Genomic DNA, 21,145 nt, shown 5'->3' with positions numbered 1-21,145 from the left:
TTTTTTGTAGAGATGGGTCTTACTATGTTGCCCAGGCTAGTCTCTAACTCCTGACCTCAAGTGATCCTTCTGTCTTGGCCTCTCAAAGGATGGAGATTACAGGCGTGAGCCACAATACCTGGCCATTTTTAGCTGTTGATAAAAAGTGAGAGACGTGACTTTTTTTTGAGACAGAGTCTTGCTCTGTTGCTCAGGCTGGAATGCAGTAGCGCCATTTAAGCTCACTGCAGCCTCTGCCTGCTAAGTTCAAGCGATTCTCCTGCCTCAGTCTCACGAGTAGCTGGGACTACAGGTGTGCACTATGAGGTCTGGCTAATTTTTGTATTTTTAGTAGAGATGGGGTTTTCCCATGTTGGCCAGGCTGGTCTCGAACTCCTGGCCTCAAGTGATCCACCCACCTCAGCCTCCCAAAGTGCTGGAATTACAGGCTTGAGCCACCACGCCCAGCCGAGAGACGTGACTTCTGCTTTCAGTTGAACACTTAGAGACCATTGTAGGGTTCTTAGTTGGACTGATTTCAATATCACTGGGTCTCAGGGAATAGGGAAGCCTGAGGAGAGGAAGAGAAACAGGGGAACAGCCAGTTAGTGGAACAGTGAGACCACATACAACACATTAAATTCACTTTCTTCTATGGGCATGGTTCATGGTGCAGTAAAACAGTTGTAACAATAACATCAAAGATCATTAATCACAGAGCACTATAACATATAATAATAGTGAAAAATTTCAAAGTATTGAGAGAATTAGCAAAATGTGATACAGAGACAGAAGCGAGCACATGCTGATGGACTAGCTTAATGCAGGGATGTCAGAAACCTCCAATTTGTAAAAACCACAATTGTGTTATTATTGTGTGAAGCACAATAACACAAAGCATAATAAAACGAGGTATGTCTATATCAGTCAAAATATTGGGCAACTCTGGTAAGTCTGTCCACTTAGCATCGTATCACTGAAGATGAATAGCACCTACCATTTTCATCATTCATAAATATGTAGGAGAACATAATCACATAATCTTGAAGTAAAAGACAGTGCTTAAAACTGAATCAGTTGAGTTTTATGAAAAATACTTCATATTGTCCATTTAAAAATACGTATTTTTTAATTTCAGTAGCTTTGGGGTTACAAGTGGTCTTTGGTTACACGGATGAATTCTATAATGGTGAATTCTGAGATTTTATTGCACCTATCACCCAATATTGTATCCAGAATATTGTCCTCTTTTTTTTTTTTTCATTTCACCATGGACTAATGAAAATTTTGTTAGGGACTGACATTAGGGCACCCTTGAGCTAAAGGAAATAACTGTTGAGTTGTTTTCTCTTTGGCCTAAAGAATGTGGTTTATTTTGTAACTGAATTCATGGGATTGTTAAGGTACAAGATTTTGCTATAGTTTTATTTGTACTAGGATTTTGCTGTATTAATGTGAATAGAATCAAAAATGTTAGAAACAAATACATGGAATATAAGTTTCAAGCATGTGAGTAGAGGATCTCTGCCCCATTAAAAGTTCTGTTCTTGTTATAGGTTCCATCAGGCTTGTTCATCCCCAGCATGGCCATTGGAGCGATCGCAGGAAGGATTGTGGGGATTGCGGTGGAGCAGCTTGCCTACTATCACCATGACTGGTTTATCTTTAAGGAGTGGTGTGAGGTTGGGGCCGATTGCATTACACCTGGCCTTTATGCCATGGTTGGTGCTGCTGCATGCTTAGGTAATATGGCTGTGTCTGCCTGTGTGTGGATGTTTGCTAGTTTGAGAGAGCCAAGACAAAGTGGGACACATTCTTGCTTAATTGGTGGGCAGATTGGTTGAGTAAAGGAGGTGCAGGGAGGAAATATTTTAACAGATAAGAAACAGTAGTACTATTAGGGTATTATTCAGTACCGGTTTTCTGTCTTACAACATTTGTTAATACAAGAATTTACTGGAATTAACATACTGTAATATAACTTAATACTTTATGGCAGAAGCCATCTAAGTACAACGTAAGCTTAATTTGAATCCTGACCAAAGAGGTCTTTGATTCTTTCATTGTTAAGGATCTTGGCCTACCTATAGCAACTATAGCTTGATACCTAAGATTAGCATTGCAACAAAGTTTCAGAGTAGCTTGACTTTGGTTCTGAAATGATTTAGTGTTAGCCTTAGTAACAGATGTATTTACCCATGCTCCGTCATCTAAGCTGTACATTACAAAATGAGAAGAGGTAACTGTTCATTTTAATGAGAAGAAAAGCAAAATACCTACATTAAATACTTGAGTCTATTCAATGTCTGTTGGGGCAGGAAAAAATGGTTATTGCTTTTCATATTTAAAATGTCAGCTAAACTTTGGTTATAATATTAAATAATAGTTGCCATTTTGACCAGTTTAGTGAATAAAAATTATGTGATTATTGATCTTTTAAAATGTATTATCAATTAAAAGGGAAGGACAGAATCATTTTCACCGAATTAGCAAGTATTTATTAAGTGGCCACTTTTTTTTAGCATTATGCTAGATACAGTGAGTAATACAAAAAGAACATGGACCCAATCTCAACTCTAATCAAGTTGAGGAGACAAGATGAACACTGAGAATACAATAGTGAGGAATATTAACAAATATATACAAGTTTAAAAGAGTCTAAGTATGGTAGGAATATAGGGGAAGAAAGAGCTGAAGTACTTCAGAAAGAATAGGCATGAGCTTTATTTGAAAGATTAGCAGAATTTAAGGAAAAGGTGAGTTTGTTGAAGATTATAATGTGAAGACGAACTAGGATGGGAATAAATTTTGTATTCATAAGGCTTTGAAGAAATTGACTCTAAGTAGAGAGTACATTTTGGGTACTTTTGGGAAATGAAGTTGGGTTGGTGAGAAGGAACGGATTATGAAAAGACAAGAAACCTGATTAATGTCAGGATGATTTTATATTTGAAGTTGGTCAGATTTGTGGCAGTCCTAGCTTTGTCATTTTTAGTTTGATGACTTTGAGAAAGTTCCTTCTTGAAGTTTTAATTTTCTGTATAAAAAAGGAATAACAGCTGGTGATCTGCTAGGATTGTTTTGAGGATTACATGAGATAAAATGCATGTAAAGCTGTTATAATAGTGCCTGGTGAAGTAAGTGCCTAGTTTGAAAAACAAGTCTTTGTAAACTGATTAGGACATGCCTGGCATAGGGTAGGTATGTAATATGTGGTAGGATCTGTCTCCTTTCTATTTTTAGGTAAAAAACAAAGGGAAGAGCTTGAGCTTAATACAGTATGAACTGACAAGCCCTGGTAGGTTTTTGAGCAAAAGAGCAACACAATAAAACTAGTACTTAGGAAAGATTAGCCAGGGAACATGGCTTATACAGTGGTAATGGGGCCTGGAGTCAAGGAGGTCAGAGAAAATGGTATTATAATTAAGGAATAGCAGGCATGATGGCACATGTGTGTAATGCCAGCTACTGGAGAGGCTGAGGTGGGAGGATCTTGGGAGCCCAGGAGTTTGAGACCAGCCTGGGCAACTGAGTGAGACCCCAAATCCTTAAAAAATACAAAGTAAAAAAGGAATAGTCATGAGGGCTTGGACTGAGTTGATAACAGTGAGAATCCCATAGGTAGTGTGAACACAGCTCACTGCGGCCTCAAGCCCCTGGCCCAAACGAGCCTCCCACCTCAGCGTCCAAGTAGCTGGGACCACAGACATACACCAGCGTGCCTGGCTACTTCTTTTAGTTTTTATTTTTGTAGAGACAGGGTCTCACTGTATTGCCCAGGCTGATCTCAAACTCCTGGACTTAAGTGATCTTCCTGCCTCGGCCTCCCAAAGTGCTGAGATTACAGGCATGAGCCACTGTGCCTGGCCCAAATAGTTTTCTGTGGGTGGATATTACTTGCATCGTTAATGTAAATCAAAGGCATCAAAGTATTTTACTCTTTTTGAAAAAAATTTAGAGGAGAAATTTATTATATTAACATTCTACCCATATATGAGTTTAATTTGTAGATTGTAGCAAAGAAAACCATGAAGTCCTTTACCAAATTCCTTAATAATTAGAATAATAAGCTTGTATAAGGCTTAAATTATGTCTTTGCTACAGCAGTAAACGAAAATGGCAAAATTGTTTTAGTTGATAAACTTTGATTTTTTTAAAATGTGAAATAAACAGGTTTTTAAAATGTTATTTTAATAGTCTTCTCTGTTATAAACAAAGAAAATTGGTGTTTCTCTAGATTTTATTAAAAGTAGTGATTATTGTCCTAAAAGAGGAGTAGCAGTTTTAGATGATATGCTTTTCCCTGACTGAGTTATATTTGCCATTTGGTTTTAACTGCCTACTGCAAAAATTCTAATAAAATGTAATGGTGAGGATCCTGTCCTTCCTAACCAGTGGGTGCTTGCTTTTTTCAGGTGGTGTGACAAGAATGACTGTCTCCCTGGTGGTTATTGTTTTTGAGCTCACTGGAGGCTTGGAATATATTGTTCCCCTTATGGCTGCAGTCATGACCAGTAAATGGGTTGGAGATGCCTTTGGCAGGGAAGGCATTTATGAAGCGCACATCCGATTAAATGGATACCCTTTCTTGGATGCAAAAGAAGAATTCACTCACACCACCCTGGCTGCTGACGTCATGAGACCTCGAAGGAACGATCCTCCCTTAGCTGTCCTGACACAGGACAATATGACAGTGGATGATATAGAAAACATGATTAATGAAACCAGCTACAATGGATTTCCTGTCATAATGTCAAAAGAATCTCAGAGATTAGTGGGATTTGCCCTCAGAAGAGACCTGACAATTGCAATAGGTACCCTTTCAAAAATATATATATGTATATATGAGATGGATTTCTGGAAGAAAGGAAAGCAATAAGCAATAACATTTAATGGGTTGGATTTGTGGGGGCAAGGGATGTTATTTTATGTCCCTTAAAATCTTCTGTTCTTTAGGAAAGGAAGGTATGCTTCAGTGGATGGTTTTCTGCTAAATACGGTTTTATCTTTTGATCTGGCATTGTACCAGAAATTGGAGTCAGATTCTTTTCCCACTCCGATAAGCCTTGATAGTTGATCTTGGTTATTCAAAATAGCATGTAATGTAAGACCTTAGCTAAATGCATTCAGTCAAATACATTCTTGTATTTAATAAAGTTGGCTTATTGGAATACAAGTTATTGAAAATCTCATCTTCATCAGTCTCTTTTTTAACACTGTTTTGCTTTATCAGTCTTCGGAGTTAGGATTATAATATTAATTTATAATAAATGATTTAAAGTGACTATCACTGAGATTTTTATTTCTGATCAAATGCCAGGTTGAAAAAGTATAATGTATCAGTCCTGTTGTGTTTTATGCAGAATTTCCTGAAAGTACTAGTTAAAGGTATTAGCCATAGTATATTTCTTGGAGATAAACTTTCTACAGTTGTATTTCTCTAAAATTTGTTTTTCTCTTTACCTTATAGTCTTGCAGTATTGATGAGGAGGCCATTAAGACTTAATTTTTTTTTGGTGCAATCTTATATCTCTTTCTCCAACCGCTAAAAAGTGACTGAGGATAGGTACATCGAGTCGTTGCTTTGTTACTCCCCAGTTTTTAGTACTGACCCTGAATGGAAGTGTCAAGCCTTTGGTCTGTCTGAAAGGTCATTCCTGTGAGCATATCATCTCCCTTCCAGCTTACCCCTGTGGCCATTGCAAAAGGATTTAAAAATAATTTTTGTGCCATTTGAATGGCACAAAACCAGACAGTGTATATGGGGGAGTGTTTCTCAAATCAAACTAGAAAGTCTTTAATTTGTAAGAACCATTAGGCAGAGAGAGAGAAAAGAAAGAAAAAGAAAAAAGGTCCTACAGAGAACAGCTTGTTTGGTTTGGGAACAGGCTACAGCTTTGAAAGGATTTTTCAAGGCCTAGCAATCCCATCATTCTAAATTTTACTTAGCTAATACAATAGTAGTTGCCAGCGCTGATGACAAAGTATTTTGTCATGCTTGGCTCCATTCAAGCATTTTAGTTTTTTAGCCATTACCATGGCTAGATCTAGTCAGAAAATAATATCATTGTTTAAGATTCCCATTCTCTAGTTTTTACTAGTAGCCAGCCAAAGAAAAGAAAAAGGAGGTCAGAATTTCAGTATTTACATAGAAATTTAGGGGGAAAAGGCCAGGCAGGTTTTTAAAGTGTGGAAATTAAGAACTATTCATTATCCCACTGATTGTGTGGATGTATTTTTTAAAGTTTCATCACTGTCTTGAGAGAGAGAATATTGAGATAGGAGATAATGTTGGTTTAAGGGAATGAGGGTACTTTCTGTAGGTGAGGTGTCAAGCCATGTCATCAGAAATGTTAGTCACATGACTTTTTAAGCACACCTTAAATGTTTTACCCATGTATGTTTTTGTAAAGTTTTAATTTTTAACTGTAATTTTTCCCAGTTTAATTTTTAACTGGGAAAAACAGGCCTGTATACTACGTTTTATATATATATAAAATTTAAAATTACATATGTTTATATATGTAATTTTTATATGGGAGAGATATATATATTCTCTATATATTAAAAGTACATATCTATATGTGAAAATTATGTATGTAAATATTTTATATAATTATATATAAATTATATAATTATATAAATATTAACATCACATTATATATAGGTTATATATAGAAAACCTAGTGTACAGGTCTCTATATAAATTAAAAATGTATGTATTATATATAGTTATATAATACATATAATTTATATAATGATAAATATTTTATTGAAGGACAAAAAAATTTCCATGCTGTCTCATAAAATAAGATGGTTGAAATATGCTAAACTAGATCGATTCCCCTGTTTCATACTAAAGCAGAATGTTGTAAAATATTAGATCCAAATGAGATGTTTCAGATTACTTAGGGCCATAACAGGAATGCTGAGACTTTTAAAACAAATGTCTGAGGCCATGTGTGTTGCCTCATGCTTGTGATCCCAGCACTTTGGGAAGGTGAAGCAGGTGGATCACTTGAGGCCAGGAGTTTGAGACCAGCCTGACCAACGTGGTGAAATCCTACCTCTACTACTAAAATCCAAAAAAATACATGAGTGTGGTGGCGCATGCCTGTAATTCCAGTTACTTGGGAGGCTGAGGCAGGAGAATCACTTGAACCTGGGAGGCGGAGGTTGCAGTGAGCCAAGATCGCACCACTGCACTCCAGCCTGGGTGACAGAGCAAGACCCTGTCTCAAAAAAAAAAAAAAAAAAAAAGCCTGAATTATATCAGAAAATAAAAACTAATGTTGTTCTTTGTTTCAGAGGCCCTTGAATGAACAGCACCAAAAATATTCTTTTAAAAATGAAGAAAATGAAAATTGTAATGTTCTTTATTTCAAAGGCCCTTGAATGAATAGCATCAAAAATATTTTTAAATGGGAGGCCAGGGTGGGAGGTTTGTTTGGCACTAGGAGATCAAGCCCAGCTTGGGTAACATAGCAAGACCTCGGTCTCTACCAAAAAAAAAAAATAGGCTGAGTGTGGTGATGCCACCTGTAGTCCTAGCTACCGGGAACGCTGATGCAGGAGGATCCCTGGGACCCTGGAGTCCAGAGTGAGACCCTGTCTCTAAAAAACAAACAAACGAAAAAACTGTATTTATGTAAAAGTAATACTTGTTTTTTACATTTTATTTATTTTTAATTGATAAAAATTGTATGTTTATGTCATGTGTATATTGTGGAATGATTAAATCAGGCTAATTAACTCAGATTTTTTTTGTGTGGGGAGAGTATCTAAAATCCCTCTCCTTAACAATTTCCAAATGAAATGAAAGATTAAAAGTAATTTATTTTTTTGAGACAGCATCTCACCCTGTTTCTCAGGCCAGAATGCAGTGGCACGATCTTAGCTCACTTCAGCCTCGACTTCCCCGGCATCAGGTGATCCTCCCACTTCACTCTCCTGATTAGCTAGGACTACAGGCACGCACCACCATGACTGGCTAAATTTTGTATTTCTTGTATAGACAAGGTTTTGCCATGTTGCCCAGGATGGTCTCAAGCTCCTGGACTCAAACGATCTACCTGCCTCAGCCTCCTGAAGTGCTGGGATTACAAGTGTGAGCCACCACACCTGGCGAAAAGTGTTATTTTTTAAACGACAAATTTAAGTCAAAGAGATTGAATGTTCACTTCTGGTGCTTTGTATGTAGGAGAAACTTTCCATTAAATAATTTTTTAAAAATTTCTAAAATTACGTATTTTGTTATTAAATGTTTAAATCAGTATAATTACATTGACGATATAATGTTTGTTACTTTGTCAGTGTTTAAGATTGATAATTGAGGTTAGTTTTAATTCAGAACGTTACTCTATTTAATATCACACTTCACATCTTTTTATGTTGTATATCTAATAATGAATTATTTTAGCTATAGTTATTATTTTTTTAGAGATGAGGTCTTCCGTGTTGCCTAGGGTAGACTCGAACTCCTGGGCTTCAGCAGTCCCCTCTCCTCAACCTCTGGAGCAGCTGGGATTACAGACGCGTGCCACTGTACCTGGCCTGCTGTAGTTCTTTTAATTCTTCTTTCAACTTTTATACTAGAGTTAGAAATGATTTACAAACCCCATTGTAGTTTTAGAGCATTCTGAATTTGACTATATATTTCTTGTGACAACTAAAGTTGCATACAAAAATTATAGAGTTTTACTCCCCCATCCACATTTTATACTATTGATGTCACACTTTACGTCTTATTTTGTGAATCCATTAATGATACTTCTAGTAGTTTTACACTCCACTATTCAGTTGTCAGACACCATTCAGTTGTTAGATTGTTACGAGCTTAAAGCAACTTAATGGGTATTTTTCAAAAATCATTTATGTCAGTTGCTAATGGACTTCTTTTCTATGCCATGATCCTTTTTTTTTTTTGAGACAGAGTTTCACTCTTGTTGCCCGGGCTGGAGTGCAATGGCGCGGCGTCGGCTCGCTGCAACCTCCACCTCCCGGGTTCAAGCGATTCTCCTACCTCAGCTGGGATTACAGGCATGCACCACCATGCCAGCTAATTTTGTATTTTTAGTAGAGACAGGGTTTCACCACGTTGGCCAGGCTGGTCTTGAACTCCTGACCTCCGTTGATGCGCCCGCCTTGGCCTCCCAAAGTGCTGGGATTACAGACGTGAGCTCCTGCACCCGGCCTGATCATGCTTTTAAGGTGGTCGAGTAAGTGCTAGTTGCTGGGGCTTTACTTAGTGCCTTCCTACTCAGATGTGTTAGAACATGGTTAAGAAGGCTGTAGTGTTCAAAAGGAGTAAAAAGCAGTGCATTGTTTGCAGTAGTATCTGCTTCTCAATTTAGGACTGATGCTTATTATGGCTTAAATATTTTTATAGTAAAATTTGTGTTCAAAATATAATTTTTCTTTTTGAGACAGAGTCTCGCTTTGTCACCCAGGCTGGAGTGCAGTGGCATGATCATGGCTCACTGCAGCCCTGAACTTCTGGGCTCAAGTGATCTTTCCACCTCAGCCTCCCAATTTGCTGGGACCACCATCATGCTTAGCTAATTATTATTTTTTTTTTTTTTGTAGAAACAAGGTCTCTCTATGTTGCCTAGGCTGGTCTTGAACTTCAGGGCGCATGTGATCCTCCTGCCTCGGCCTCCCAAAGTGTTAGGATTATAAGCCTGAGCCACCATGGCCAGCCAAAATATTTGCACTATAACAAATATCATATCTGTATATACTCAGTTTTAATACTAACTCAAAGTAGAAACGTAAAGCCGAATGACTATTTTATTTTTAGATTCTCTTCATTGAGTTTCCTTCTCCGTCTGGTGTGATCTCTGAACTTTTTTTTTTTTTTTTTTTAATTTATTTATTATTATTATACTTTAAGTTGTAGGGTACATGTGCATAACGTGCAGGTTTGTTACATATGTATACTTGTGCCATGTTGGTGTGCTGCACCCATCAACTCGTCATTTACATCAGGTACTCTGTCTTTGCCACTTCTTGTCTAGGACTTTCTTTTTTTTTTAATCACCAGTTTCATTCAGATTTTTGTTTTCTTTCTTTCAACGGTAGAGTGGAAGTAGGCAGCAGGACAGAAGAACTTGAAGCAGAGCACACTGGAGAGAAGTTAACAAAGCCTTTACAAAGAAAACAAGCCCCCAAAATCAGTCTGTGTGCATTATGTGCATAATTGTAGCTTCATCTCATCTGTAATGTTCATGACTCTTCTAGAAAATTATATTTTAACATGAGAAAAGAAAAAGAAGCAGCTAATTCATAGGGATGGAGGATGCAGCATAATCAAAGCAAGGATGAAACTCTCTTTAGTGCCACCTCCAGTGCAGAATAAGTAACATTCAGCAGAGGCAGGCTTCATTTGATGATGGATTCCTTTCATAAACGGCGCTCAGAATTTGTGTAGGTTTTAAAATCCCATATTCCAAACCCACTTCCTTAGCCCCCAAGTTAGAAAACAGCTTCAGTAAAGAAAAGTGTACAATGATATAACTTTACCAAAAAATACTTTCTTCCATGAAGATGATATATTATTGTTGACTTCTAATTCAATCAAATATAAAAAATTGCTAAGTGGCTTTTCAGTTGACTCCTTTCTTGGTTAAGGAGAAGATAGGAAAAAATGAAGGGGTCAGAAGTCATAGGATACATTAGTTTCTTTTTATTGCTGAATAAACAGGTTGCCTACTTAACAATCTATCAATTTTAAGGTGTTGGTCTCCTCTCTCTTTTCAGAAAGTGCCAGGAAAAAACAAGAAGGTATTGTTGGCAGTTCTCGGGTGTGTTTTGCACAGCACACCCCATCTCTTCCAGCGGAAAGTCCTCGGCCATTGAAGCTTCGAAGCATTCTTGACATGAGCCCTTTTACAGTGACAGACCACACCCCAATGGAGATTGTGGTGGATATTTTCCGAAAGCTGGGACTGAGGCAGTGCCTTGTAACTCACAATGGGTAAGTCTGGTACCACAGGAATCCGTTCACTTGCTAGAATGTAGGATCCTTTTTAGTGGAATCTGTATAGTTATTAGGGGAGCATGTGAGTCAGCTCCCAGGTGGGAAAGTCTGTTGTATGGTATAGGCACAAATACAGGATCAGTCAATCAAATTTCACATTTACTATAGAATAAGAAAGATGTCATCTGCCTGCTCTTTGCCAAACAGTGGCATTTGTAAATAATCCCTCAAAGTTGGAAAAGAGGTGCTGAAAGATCTCCAGCATGAAAGCATGTTGAGCTTAGAGTGCTGCTTTTCCTAGGGGAAGAGTGGACCTAACTTGTATGGAGCACTGCAAAACCCTGTATTGTTTTTGTAAATGTTTCATTTTTAGTATATAAGTTTCTAGTACAATAAGTTTCTAGATATTTTGCTATTTACTCTTTCAGCCAGTATTTGATTTATCATGTAATGAAGGAAAGAATATATAATTAAATGAAATTTGTAAATTAGCTAAAAATCTCCTTTAACAAATGCTTTGTTTCCTTTTGTCTACCTTCTCTATATACAAATCTTTTATATTTATATAACTGCTAAAGACAAATACTCATGTATTTAAAATGCATACATTGATAATTTATTTTTCCACCTTTTACACATGGACTGCCAGTGTTTCTCCATTGACAGGAATATAGGAAAGAGACAGATGTCATGGGGGTTGTGGAGACCTTAATGCGCAGAATTAATTTGGCAAATACACTACTTCATCACCACTGCTCTTTTCCTGGACCTCGGATCTGTTTCTCCACACTTCTTTCTTTAGGACCCTTTATTTCCACCATATATTCTTTCTTGTTGAACTTAAGAATGTTGTTTTATCTGAAGGCAAATACCAGAAAGGCTAGAGAGGAAAAACAGAGGGTGTTGGATTATGCATAAACCGAATGGCTAACCCTGAACAGCGTAAAACTGGTTGAAATACTAAACACTTAGAGAATCTTAGCAGTTTTTTTTTTTTTTTAACATGTTATAGAAAACACATTGGTGACAGAATATGTGACTCCTGTCCAGAGAAAGAAGAAAAGAACAGAAAAGGAAGGACATTTGTTTATTGAACACCTTCGTATTTTCTCATTTAACTTTGCGGGACCTCTGCAAAGTAGATAGTTACATCCCTACTTTACAGATGTAGTAATTAAAGCTCAAAAAGCTTCGATAATTTGCCCAAAGTCATGTGGTGAACAAGTCATGGTTCAAGGAATCAAACTGTCTTTCCGACTTGAAAACCCAGTCTCTTGCTACTGTTTTGCGTTGTAAGTGACTGATAGAAATTCTCTTTCTTTGTGATTTCTTAAACTACTAAAACATTTTTTGGCCAATGTATTAGATTGGGTTAAGAATAGAAATATGAAATTGGAGAATTAGATCTATGTTTAGTGTTTTTCACTGTGCTAGTTAAAATAACTTCAGGAATATGAAATAAATCATTAAAGAGATAAAGCCCTTAATTAAAGGCAGGGAGTTTAGAATTATTAAATACCACAGATACTGATTGGAGAAGAGATGTATGTCATAAATTATTACTGGTTTTTTTGTGTGTAATATTTGAATAAATAATGGCACCAACTTCATTAATTTTAAAAACTCAGTACTAAATGGGGTAACTTTTCATAAAGCTTTGCTAGTCCTTGAGCCCTTTTATTTATTAAGTGGCTCAATTGAACCTAAGCTGAGTTGTTACAAACTATTATTTGCTTCAAGTTGTTTTCTGTTCCTGGCATGGCTTTTTCTTTTGTGTACTAACAAATGTAAATGTTATTCTGTTGAATTATGGTTAACTATGATCACAGAACTTTTAGGGATTAATTTTCATATTTCAGTTTGTTGATTAATTCCCAGGTATTTGGCAGCGTAGATATTAGAAAGGAAACTGTTTAAAAGAAAGTGTAAAAATAACGAAGTGTGTAGGGCAAGGGGTGGATAGCTAATTAAAATTTTGTCTGGTCCTGCCTGTTCATATGAAAGAAGGGGTTGGACTTTCTTCTAAGGGAATATATTTAATTGCTTTCATCATATTTTCCTTATTCTGTCAAGGAAAATAAATTGATACATATATGGGAAGAAAAGAGATCATTTAGGGAAGTGGCTCATGGGACTTTATTTTGTCTGAAGTGTGTTAGGAAATCGGGTGTTTTTTTCTCACTTAAATTATTTAAAACCCAGAAAAGAAATGATTTATCTTCTGGTTTTTAATGGAGACCATGAAGTTCTGCATAGCTATCATTGATGTGTACTTCATACTGCATTTTTAGAAGTGGAAAATAGTTATTTAGAGGAAGAGAGATAACAAATCTGGAACCTTAGGTGCAAGGAGAAAAAGAATAGAGAGATGAAAAGGAAAGATATTTGTAAATTATAAAAATTTAAATTAGCCATTGATTTTCTGTACTTTATTTTTTAACTTAGAATTTTTCAAAATCAGTTAATCTTGGTGGAATTAGCAGGATGTTAATAGGAGTAGCTGAGAAAAAAACAGTTTGTGACTGTCTGAGTTTGGGAAGTATTGGATTAAATACAATTGAGGTTTCTTTACTATGGAACTCCTCAGAATTTATAATATGTTGATATTCTTTGATTCCCAGATGCGGGCGCGGGTAATAGGATACATGGTTTTCCAGACTTGTTTGAAAATGCAGCTATTTTTGGGTTGCAGGGAAGGATATGGAAGAACTCATGGGAATTGGTGTTTCTTGGAACATGCTTTGGAAATGCTGGGTTATGCCCTGTTAACTCTTACATCATTAGTTTTTAGCCCAAAAGGAAACAGCAAATAATCTTTTATATGAGCCACATTTTGCACTGATTTTCCTTCCAATCTGTAAAATTACTAAGTAGCACTCTGGACTTATGCTCGAATCACTCTTCTCCATTAATGTAGGTTTCTCCCTCTTTTAGGGCTTTTACTTCATAAATACAGAGATTACTTTGTAAAATTCTACATTTGCCACTGGGTCCTTATACATTTGTAACTTTCCTCATAGCATATTTTGTGATTTGGTGGAGTTTACAATGTAGATGATACTAACTGAAATTAATCATTCTGTATAATTGGATAGAAAAGCATGAGTAAGAATTAAATTGGTGTTATATTTAATTAATTGCCAAGATTTTCACATTTCCTGACTACAACAATAAAATAAAGTGAATTGATGGCTTAAAAAAAAAAAACTCAAATGTTTAGTCGATGAAGAACATCTGTTGAATGAGTGAATGTTCATTTTATATAGTGCATTTTCTGAGCTTTTTTGGAGGGGGAAGTTGCTCCCATGCTCTGAGAACTTTTAAGGATCGATACATTATTTTTAACGTAATAATGAGAAAACATGAGCAGAGAAGCCATTTCTGTCCTTCCCATTCTCTGTCCTCCTGCTCCCCCACCTCCCACCCCAGCCATCAAGCTAAGTAACTATTTTACACCTGGACATAGCTATAGGAACAGGCTACTTTGAAGTCTCCTGGTGACATCATTCAAGTCTGAATGTTCGAAGGCTGTTTAACAGGGAGGTTGACTTAATGAGATCATCAGGGAAATGTCCAGTCATCCTGAAGGGTATTTTGGATGGGCTTCCAGAATTTAAAGATTAAAGTTTTTTTAAGGTTTTTTTTTTTTTTTTTTTTTTTTTAATTTTCACTGTTTATATTGCCACATTAATTTCCATTATAAAACCAGTAACCATAATTTTATTTTAATTGGCAATCTTATTATTTTCACGTATCCTCATTATGAGAATTTATGTCCATTACTTTGCTTGATGTGATAACAATGACATGCTAAATGAGAAACAATTGTTATTTAGGAAAAAATGCAGAAAGTGAAAGTCCTTTTAATTCCTAATCGTAAATACATTTTATTAGCTTGCTTTAAGAAGTGGCGGTCACAGCTCCTGAACATTAGGGAGTGCTTCTTTTGGTCAGCATTATTTATTCAGTGCACATTGCCTTTAATTTGAATTTGAAATTATAGTAAAATCCACGGGATTTTTAAAGTCTCACAGCCTTTTCCTACCTTTTCGTGAAGGTAGATCCAGATGATAGCTGCTGGGTTGTGACATCATAGAAATTAGAAAAATATTTTCCTCTGAGGAAAGAACATTGTAAATGAAACTCTACATATCAGAGGTCTATAGCTATGTATCAATATTAAGTTTATTTTGTATTTTGCTTTGTAGTCATCTTCATTCCAAACTTTCATAATATTTAATTTAAAAAGAAAAATAACTCACTAATACTGAAGATTAGTATTATGTCACTTTTGAAAGTCAGTAGAATTTATGCAAAAGGAACCTGGAACTTTAAATCATTTTTGTTTTTATTTCCTAAGGTTCATGAGACTCATTCTTATGGTTCATGTTTTTATTTTTTCTCTCATTCTTTATCATTATGATTGGAACCTCTTTTAATTTAATTTCTCACACAGTTATTAGCATAATAATCTGTTTCAGGATTGTCTTGGGGATCATCACAAAGAAGAACATATTAGAGCATCTCGAGCAACTAAAGCAGCACGTCGAACCCTTGGTGATTAGATATATCAGATCTCCTCATTAGACACCTTAGAAGTCAGGAAGCATGAAACTTGTGAACTGTTGAGTTCTCTCTTTCCCAGATATCTGCTGAACAAAAATATCCTACTATGCTGCCAATTACATTTGTATCTGATAAAATATGTCTGTAAGATAAATTTAGATATGTGCAAAATCCCATTTATAGAAAGTAAGCAAAAGTAACACCTCTCATCAAATCCTTCATTACAATTTCAGAACTGTAAACAGTTTGGTAGTGGAATAAGTGAATATTATTGGACATTCTTAAAGTGAATATGGCAAATCTGTCTACTTCAGTGGATACACCGGTCTCAGAAGACTCCTGACTGGTTAAAAATGTCTGACCCATCCCCCCAAGCCCTTTTTTTTTTTTTTAAATGTTTTCTGATCTTGTGGTAGTCTTATGGTAAATCTAAGCTCCTAAAGGATTTTAAAGGAGCTTAGCAATTAGAATTGCTTTCAGTTAAATTGATTTTTTAATGGGCACACTACCTAGAGTGTAATGTGTATATTATTTGTGATCATAGCATTAGTTCTTTTTCTGCTATACCCTGCATATCTTCAAAGTCACAGTGTGTGTCCTGCCATCTCATTAGTGAATTGTACCTAGATTATGTGTGTGTCCCTTTTGTATGATGTTTCTAGAATGCTATAGCAGCTTTTAGAGTCAAATGCATTCATTTTAACTGGCTTTATGTCCTAGTGTTTTCATGACTACAAATTTGAATTATCTTACTGCATAACATAAAAAATGTCTGGCTTTAGCAATTAATGCCTGAAATTATATTGCCCTGCAATTGTCATACCTATATGAAACTTGTCCCAGTTTGCTTAAGTGCACAACTGATTATGTATTCTTGTTGTATGCTAATATTTCACAAGTGTTTCATGCATCCTTTTTTTAAAAACTACTAACCAGAATATTATCGTAGCAACTCATTCATTCCGCTTTCTGCTTCACCTGTAATAATCTTTTAGGACTGCTTTCTGATTTTTCACCTATCTTTTAATGTAAGCATTAACAACTAAGACTTTCATAAAAGCACTGTATCTTAACTTTTCTGGCCTAAATCAAAAAAAGGAAAACACTGATAAGTGTCCTAGAAACTTGGGTTCTCTTATAGCTTTGTTCTTGGGGCTCTGATGTTTGGGATTGATGTTCTGTGTTGACCATTTTATATGCATTTTATCTCAATAGTATGTGCTTTCATGAAGATTCTGATACAAGTGGGCAATCCTTAAATTATCTTTGAAAAATTGGTTAATTTTGGTTAAAAAAAGGGAAAGTGGCCAGGCGCAGTGGCTTATGCCTGTAATCCCAGCACTTTGGGAGGCCGAGCTGGGTGGATCACAAGGTCAGGAGTTCAAGACCAGTCTGGCCAACATGGTGAAACCCTGTCTGAAAATAAGCGGGGCATGGTGGCACGTGCCTGTAATCCCAGCTACTTGGGAGGCTGAGGCAGGAGAATTGCTTGAACCGGGACCCAGGAGGCGGAGGTTGCAGTGAGCTGAGATGCGCCACTGTGCTCCAGCCTGGACTACAGAGCAAGACTCTGTCTCAGTAAATAAATAAATAAATAAATAAATAAATAAATAGAGAAAGTATTGAGAGGATTTGGTCATCATTTTTGCTTTCTTCATGTGATGGCAATCAATTTTCCTTCTCAGATGGGATCAGTATCATTTCGTATTCATACATCCATCCATTTTTTGTTACTTTTTTGTTGGCATACATTAATCAAAATAGCTGTGCTGCATTGAGGCATGCAGTCCTCAGACTCTCAGTGGAAAGGCTGTCATACTATTAGTGACCATAGTAACTTTTTATACCAAAGGATGGTTGCTGGATAATTTTAATATCTTTACCAATAAAGTACTTTTTGGAAAGACAAAATCAGGCTGCTTGCTTTGCTCTCTTCCTGTCAACGAAAAGGATTTAGCTATAGATTTAGCTTCTCCTTTTATTTTCCCTTTTATTTCATGGGAGTCTTCTGTTTATTCCTTTCAGGCGCCTCCTTGGCATTATAACAAAAAAAGATATCCTCCGGCATATGGCCCAGACGGCAAACCAAGACCCCGCTTCAATAATGTTCAACTGAATCTCACAGATGAGGAGAGAGAAGAAACAGAAGAGGAAGTTTATTTGTTGAATAGCACAACTCTTTAACCCGAGGGAGTCGTCTACTTTTTTTTCCTCCGTTACAAAAAAAGAAAGGAAATATAAAAGCCGGGTTTTTGCAACGTGGTTTGCAAATAATGCTGGTGGAATGGAGGAGTTGTTTGGGGAGGGAAAGGAGAGAAAAGGAAAGGAGTGAGGTATTTCCCGCCTAACAGAAAGCAGTATATCAACTCCTATTGTTCTGCACTGGATGCATTCAGCTGAGGATGTGCCTGATAGTGCAGGCTTGCGCCTCGACAGAGATGACAGCAGAGTCCTCGAGCACCTGGCCTGTTGCTCCAACATTGCAAAGACACATTATCAGTCCCTATTTCTGGAGGGATTGCTTTGAATTGAGCCATCTATAAAACTGCAAGGTCTTGCCCTTTTTTTTAAATCAAAACTGTTCTGTTTAATTCATGAATTGTATAGTTAAGCATTACCTTTCTACATTCCAGAAGAGCCTTTATTTCTCTCTCTCTCTCTCTCTCCTGAGCTGTAACAAAGCCTCTTTAAATCGGTGTACCCTTTTGAAGCAGTCCTTTCTCATATTGAGATGTACTGTGATTTTACTGAGGTTTCATCACAAGAAGGGAGTGTTTCTTGTGCCATTAACCATGTAGTTTGTACCATCACTAAACGCTTGGAACAGTACACATGCACCACAACAAAGGTTGATCAAACAGGTAAAATCTCGAAGGAAGCCTGAACGAAATCTCTCATTGTGTGCCATGTGGCTCAAAACCGAAAACAATGAAGCTTGGTTTTAAAGGATAAACAGTTTTCTTTTTTGTTTTCCTCTCAGACTTTATGGATAATGTGACCTGGTCTTATGCAAATTTTCTATTTCTAAAACTACTATGATATACAAGTGCTGTTCAGCATAATTAAACAAAATGCTGCTGCTTTGACAGTAAAGAGAAGGAAGTATTCTGTTTAGCTGTATCTGGTATTAATTGCATGTTAAAACACTGGAATTTTTAAAATTGAAATTAGATCAGTCATTCTTTTCTTTTCTCAAGATATCACATGGCTGACACTGAAGAAGAAATGTAATTCATAACTTGCACTAAATGTATATTTTTTTTCTTAAAAATTTACCATTCTTATTTATATTTTTATGGATTAAAATTTATAAAATACAGATCAGTTAATATTGCACTTAAGTAATTTTACCTTTTTAATGTGATTTTTATAGAATAACTCAGACTTACAAATATGGAGATATGAACAAAGTTTACAGTGGGAACAAAGGTTTAAAAAGAGGTTGTGGTTCTCTCTCTGTGATCCAGTGTGTACATAAACCGTTCTCTGATCTTTCACTGCCATCCTCCGGATTATGTCTTCTGACCTGTCCATTTTGACCCATTAACTGGAAAGTTGAAAAACTACGTTAACTGGAAAGTTGGAAAACTACATTAACTGGAAAACTGAAAAACTACATTACTTTGGAGAATAAAACCAAAAGTTAGTGTTTACCTTCTTAAAAAAAAAAAATCAAACAAAAAATTTAAAAACAATAGAATTGCAAAGATAGCAGTTAAAATTTTAATATGAAAATAACCTTTGAATCTCGAGCTAGGTCACATCCATATTTGAAGTGGTCAATGATGGTTTGGACATTTTTTGCAGGATGAGTTAAAATGCACTGGAGTATATTTGGGATTTTTGTTTTTGGAATTGTCTGTTTTAATCACAGTCTTAATTCACAATTGGCAAAGGCAGTTTACTCAAAGGACTGGCCTAAATATTCTGTAATTATGCATTTTTGATAGGAAAATGAAGTTTTTGCAAGCAGACATTTTATTTTTGTCTTTTCTTTGGCTGGAGTGCAGTGGGGCATGGTCTTGGCTCACTGCAGGGTTGACCACCTGGGCTCAAGTGATCCTCCCGCCTCAGCCACCCAAGTAGCTGGGACTACGGGCATGCGCCACCATGCCCAGCTACTTTTTTTGTATTTTTAGTAGAGATGGGGTTTTGCCATGTTGCCCAGGCTGGTCTCAACTCCTCAGCTCAAGCAGTCCGCCTGCGTAAGCCTCCCAAAGTGGTGGAATTACAGGCTTGAGGCACTTGCACCTGGCCCAGACAGACGTTTTCTGAAACACAACTGGCAATGAGCTGTTTTTACATTTTGAAAGTGATTCTTCACTTCCTAGTTCTTAATTATAATATACCTATTAAGATCTGTAAGGTCCTGAAGACTTATAAGATCATGAAGCCATATAATAATGAGGATTGAAAGTTGAGCAAAATTTTCAGGATTTTGGGAAACATTCTTAGCTGTGCTGTCTGCCTAAGATTAGTCCTTATTACTTCCCTCCTTTGATAGACTTCAAGTTTTCTTCATAGCCCTTTCAAAGGTTTTTGGGCCATCCAGACTAAAATCATTTCTCAATGATAGTTCTGTATATCTTCAACTTGTCTTAAGTGTATTTGCCTCTGTGCAAGGTATTGCTAGACTATGAACTCCTCAGCATGGCTGCTGGATAACTTACTGTCTCGAGTTACAAGCCTTCAAAGGAGAAATCGGTTTCTTTGCAGATAGCTTCATAAAACTTCACATGGAGTTTATTTTCCATATTTCTCTTTTTTATTTCTGCTCCTCCTTTCATTGCCCATCTTGCTTCAGAGACTGACATTTCAGAGTGGATATTAATTAAAGCATTAATTTTCTTTTTTGGTGTATTTCTATCCCTAGCGTGTCTTACTGCTAAAATACAGGAAAAGTGCCGTATTTTTAATGCATTCAGTGGTTTTCTTTGGTGTTATCTGTTCCATTTTCTTTTTCGTACATTGAGGTGTGTCTCCTTTTCAACCAAATGAAATAGTGGAGACCATGAAATTGTTGTGCCTGGCTAATTGGCAAATTAATTTACCAATATAATAACTGTAGCGCCTTATTTGAATACCCTTTTTGAGAAGGTATGATGAGAATGGGCAAGGGTGTCAGCATCTCTTCTTCTTAATAATTGTTTTCAGTTTTGGTTCACAAAGAATGCTTAGTTTGTTAACCTGTGATGTTACCTAGAGCTGTATTTATCTGTTTTTATTTATACTAGTGTAGTAAAGCTGCATATCATTACAGTAAAAATGATTACTGTGATGAGTTAATCAGAAAATCTATTAAAATCTATATGACAATGTGTGGTTTTGGCCTTTAATTATATCTGTAAGAGCCCTCCCTCTTCACTGCCGCCCTATGCAGTGTAGGCCGATACGCCTGGCACAGGGAGCCCCAGAAAGGTAATAATTATAATGCTTCTCTCAGGTTACAAAGCATTTCTACACTTTGCAAGCAAGGAGCAATAGAAGAGTAGATAGATGCTGGATCGACAGCAGGATGTTCATACCACCAGCAGTGGTTTAGCGCCCCTGTTTGTCAGTGAAAGCTGCAGGTCTACAGAAAACTGATCATTTCAGCTCACTTTCAAAAGTGATTTTTTTTCT

At 36.4% G+C, this 21,145-nt stretch overlaps 1 protein-coding gene across 8 annotated transcripts in view; it reads left to right on the top strand.

The window, feature by feature from the left end:
• Positions 1–20,841, top strand: part of CLCN3 (chloride voltage-gated channel 3) — a 108,558-nt gene extending 87,717 nt beyond the window's left edge. For 5 of the 8 annotated variants that reach the window (XM_021938938.2, XM_021938941.2, XM_021938937.2 and 2 more), the window contains 5 exons: positions 1,536–1,722; positions 4,395–4,793; positions 10,738–10,954; positions 15,439–15,514; positions 17,549–20,841. In XM_021938938.2, the coding sequence (XP_021794630.1) occupies positions 1,536–1,722; positions 4,395–4,793; positions 10,738–10,954; positions 15,439–15,514; positions 17,549–17,707 (1,038 nt within the window). In that variant the 3' untranslated portion in view covers positions 17,708–20,841. The remainder of the gene's footprint in view (positions 1–1,535; positions 1,723–4,394; positions 4,794–10,737; positions 10,955–15,438; positions 15,515–17,548) is intronic. The other 3 variants (XM_021938945.2, XM_021938942.2, XM_021938944.2) reach the window with 1 other exon arrangement.
• Positions 20,842–21,145: the final 304 nt, after the last annotated feature.

The sequence above is a fragment of the Papio anubis genome, chromosome 3 (assembly GCF_008728515.1).
Source record: "Papio anubis isolate 15944 chromosome 3, Panubis1.0, whole genome shotgun sequence".
In the NCBI taxonomy this organism is placed as follows: domain Eukaryota; kingdom Metazoa; phylum Chordata; class Mammalia; order Primates; family Cercopithecidae; genus Papio; species Papio anubis.
Note: the sequence above shows the minus strand (reverse complement) of the source record. Positions and strands in the feature narration are given on the sequence as shown.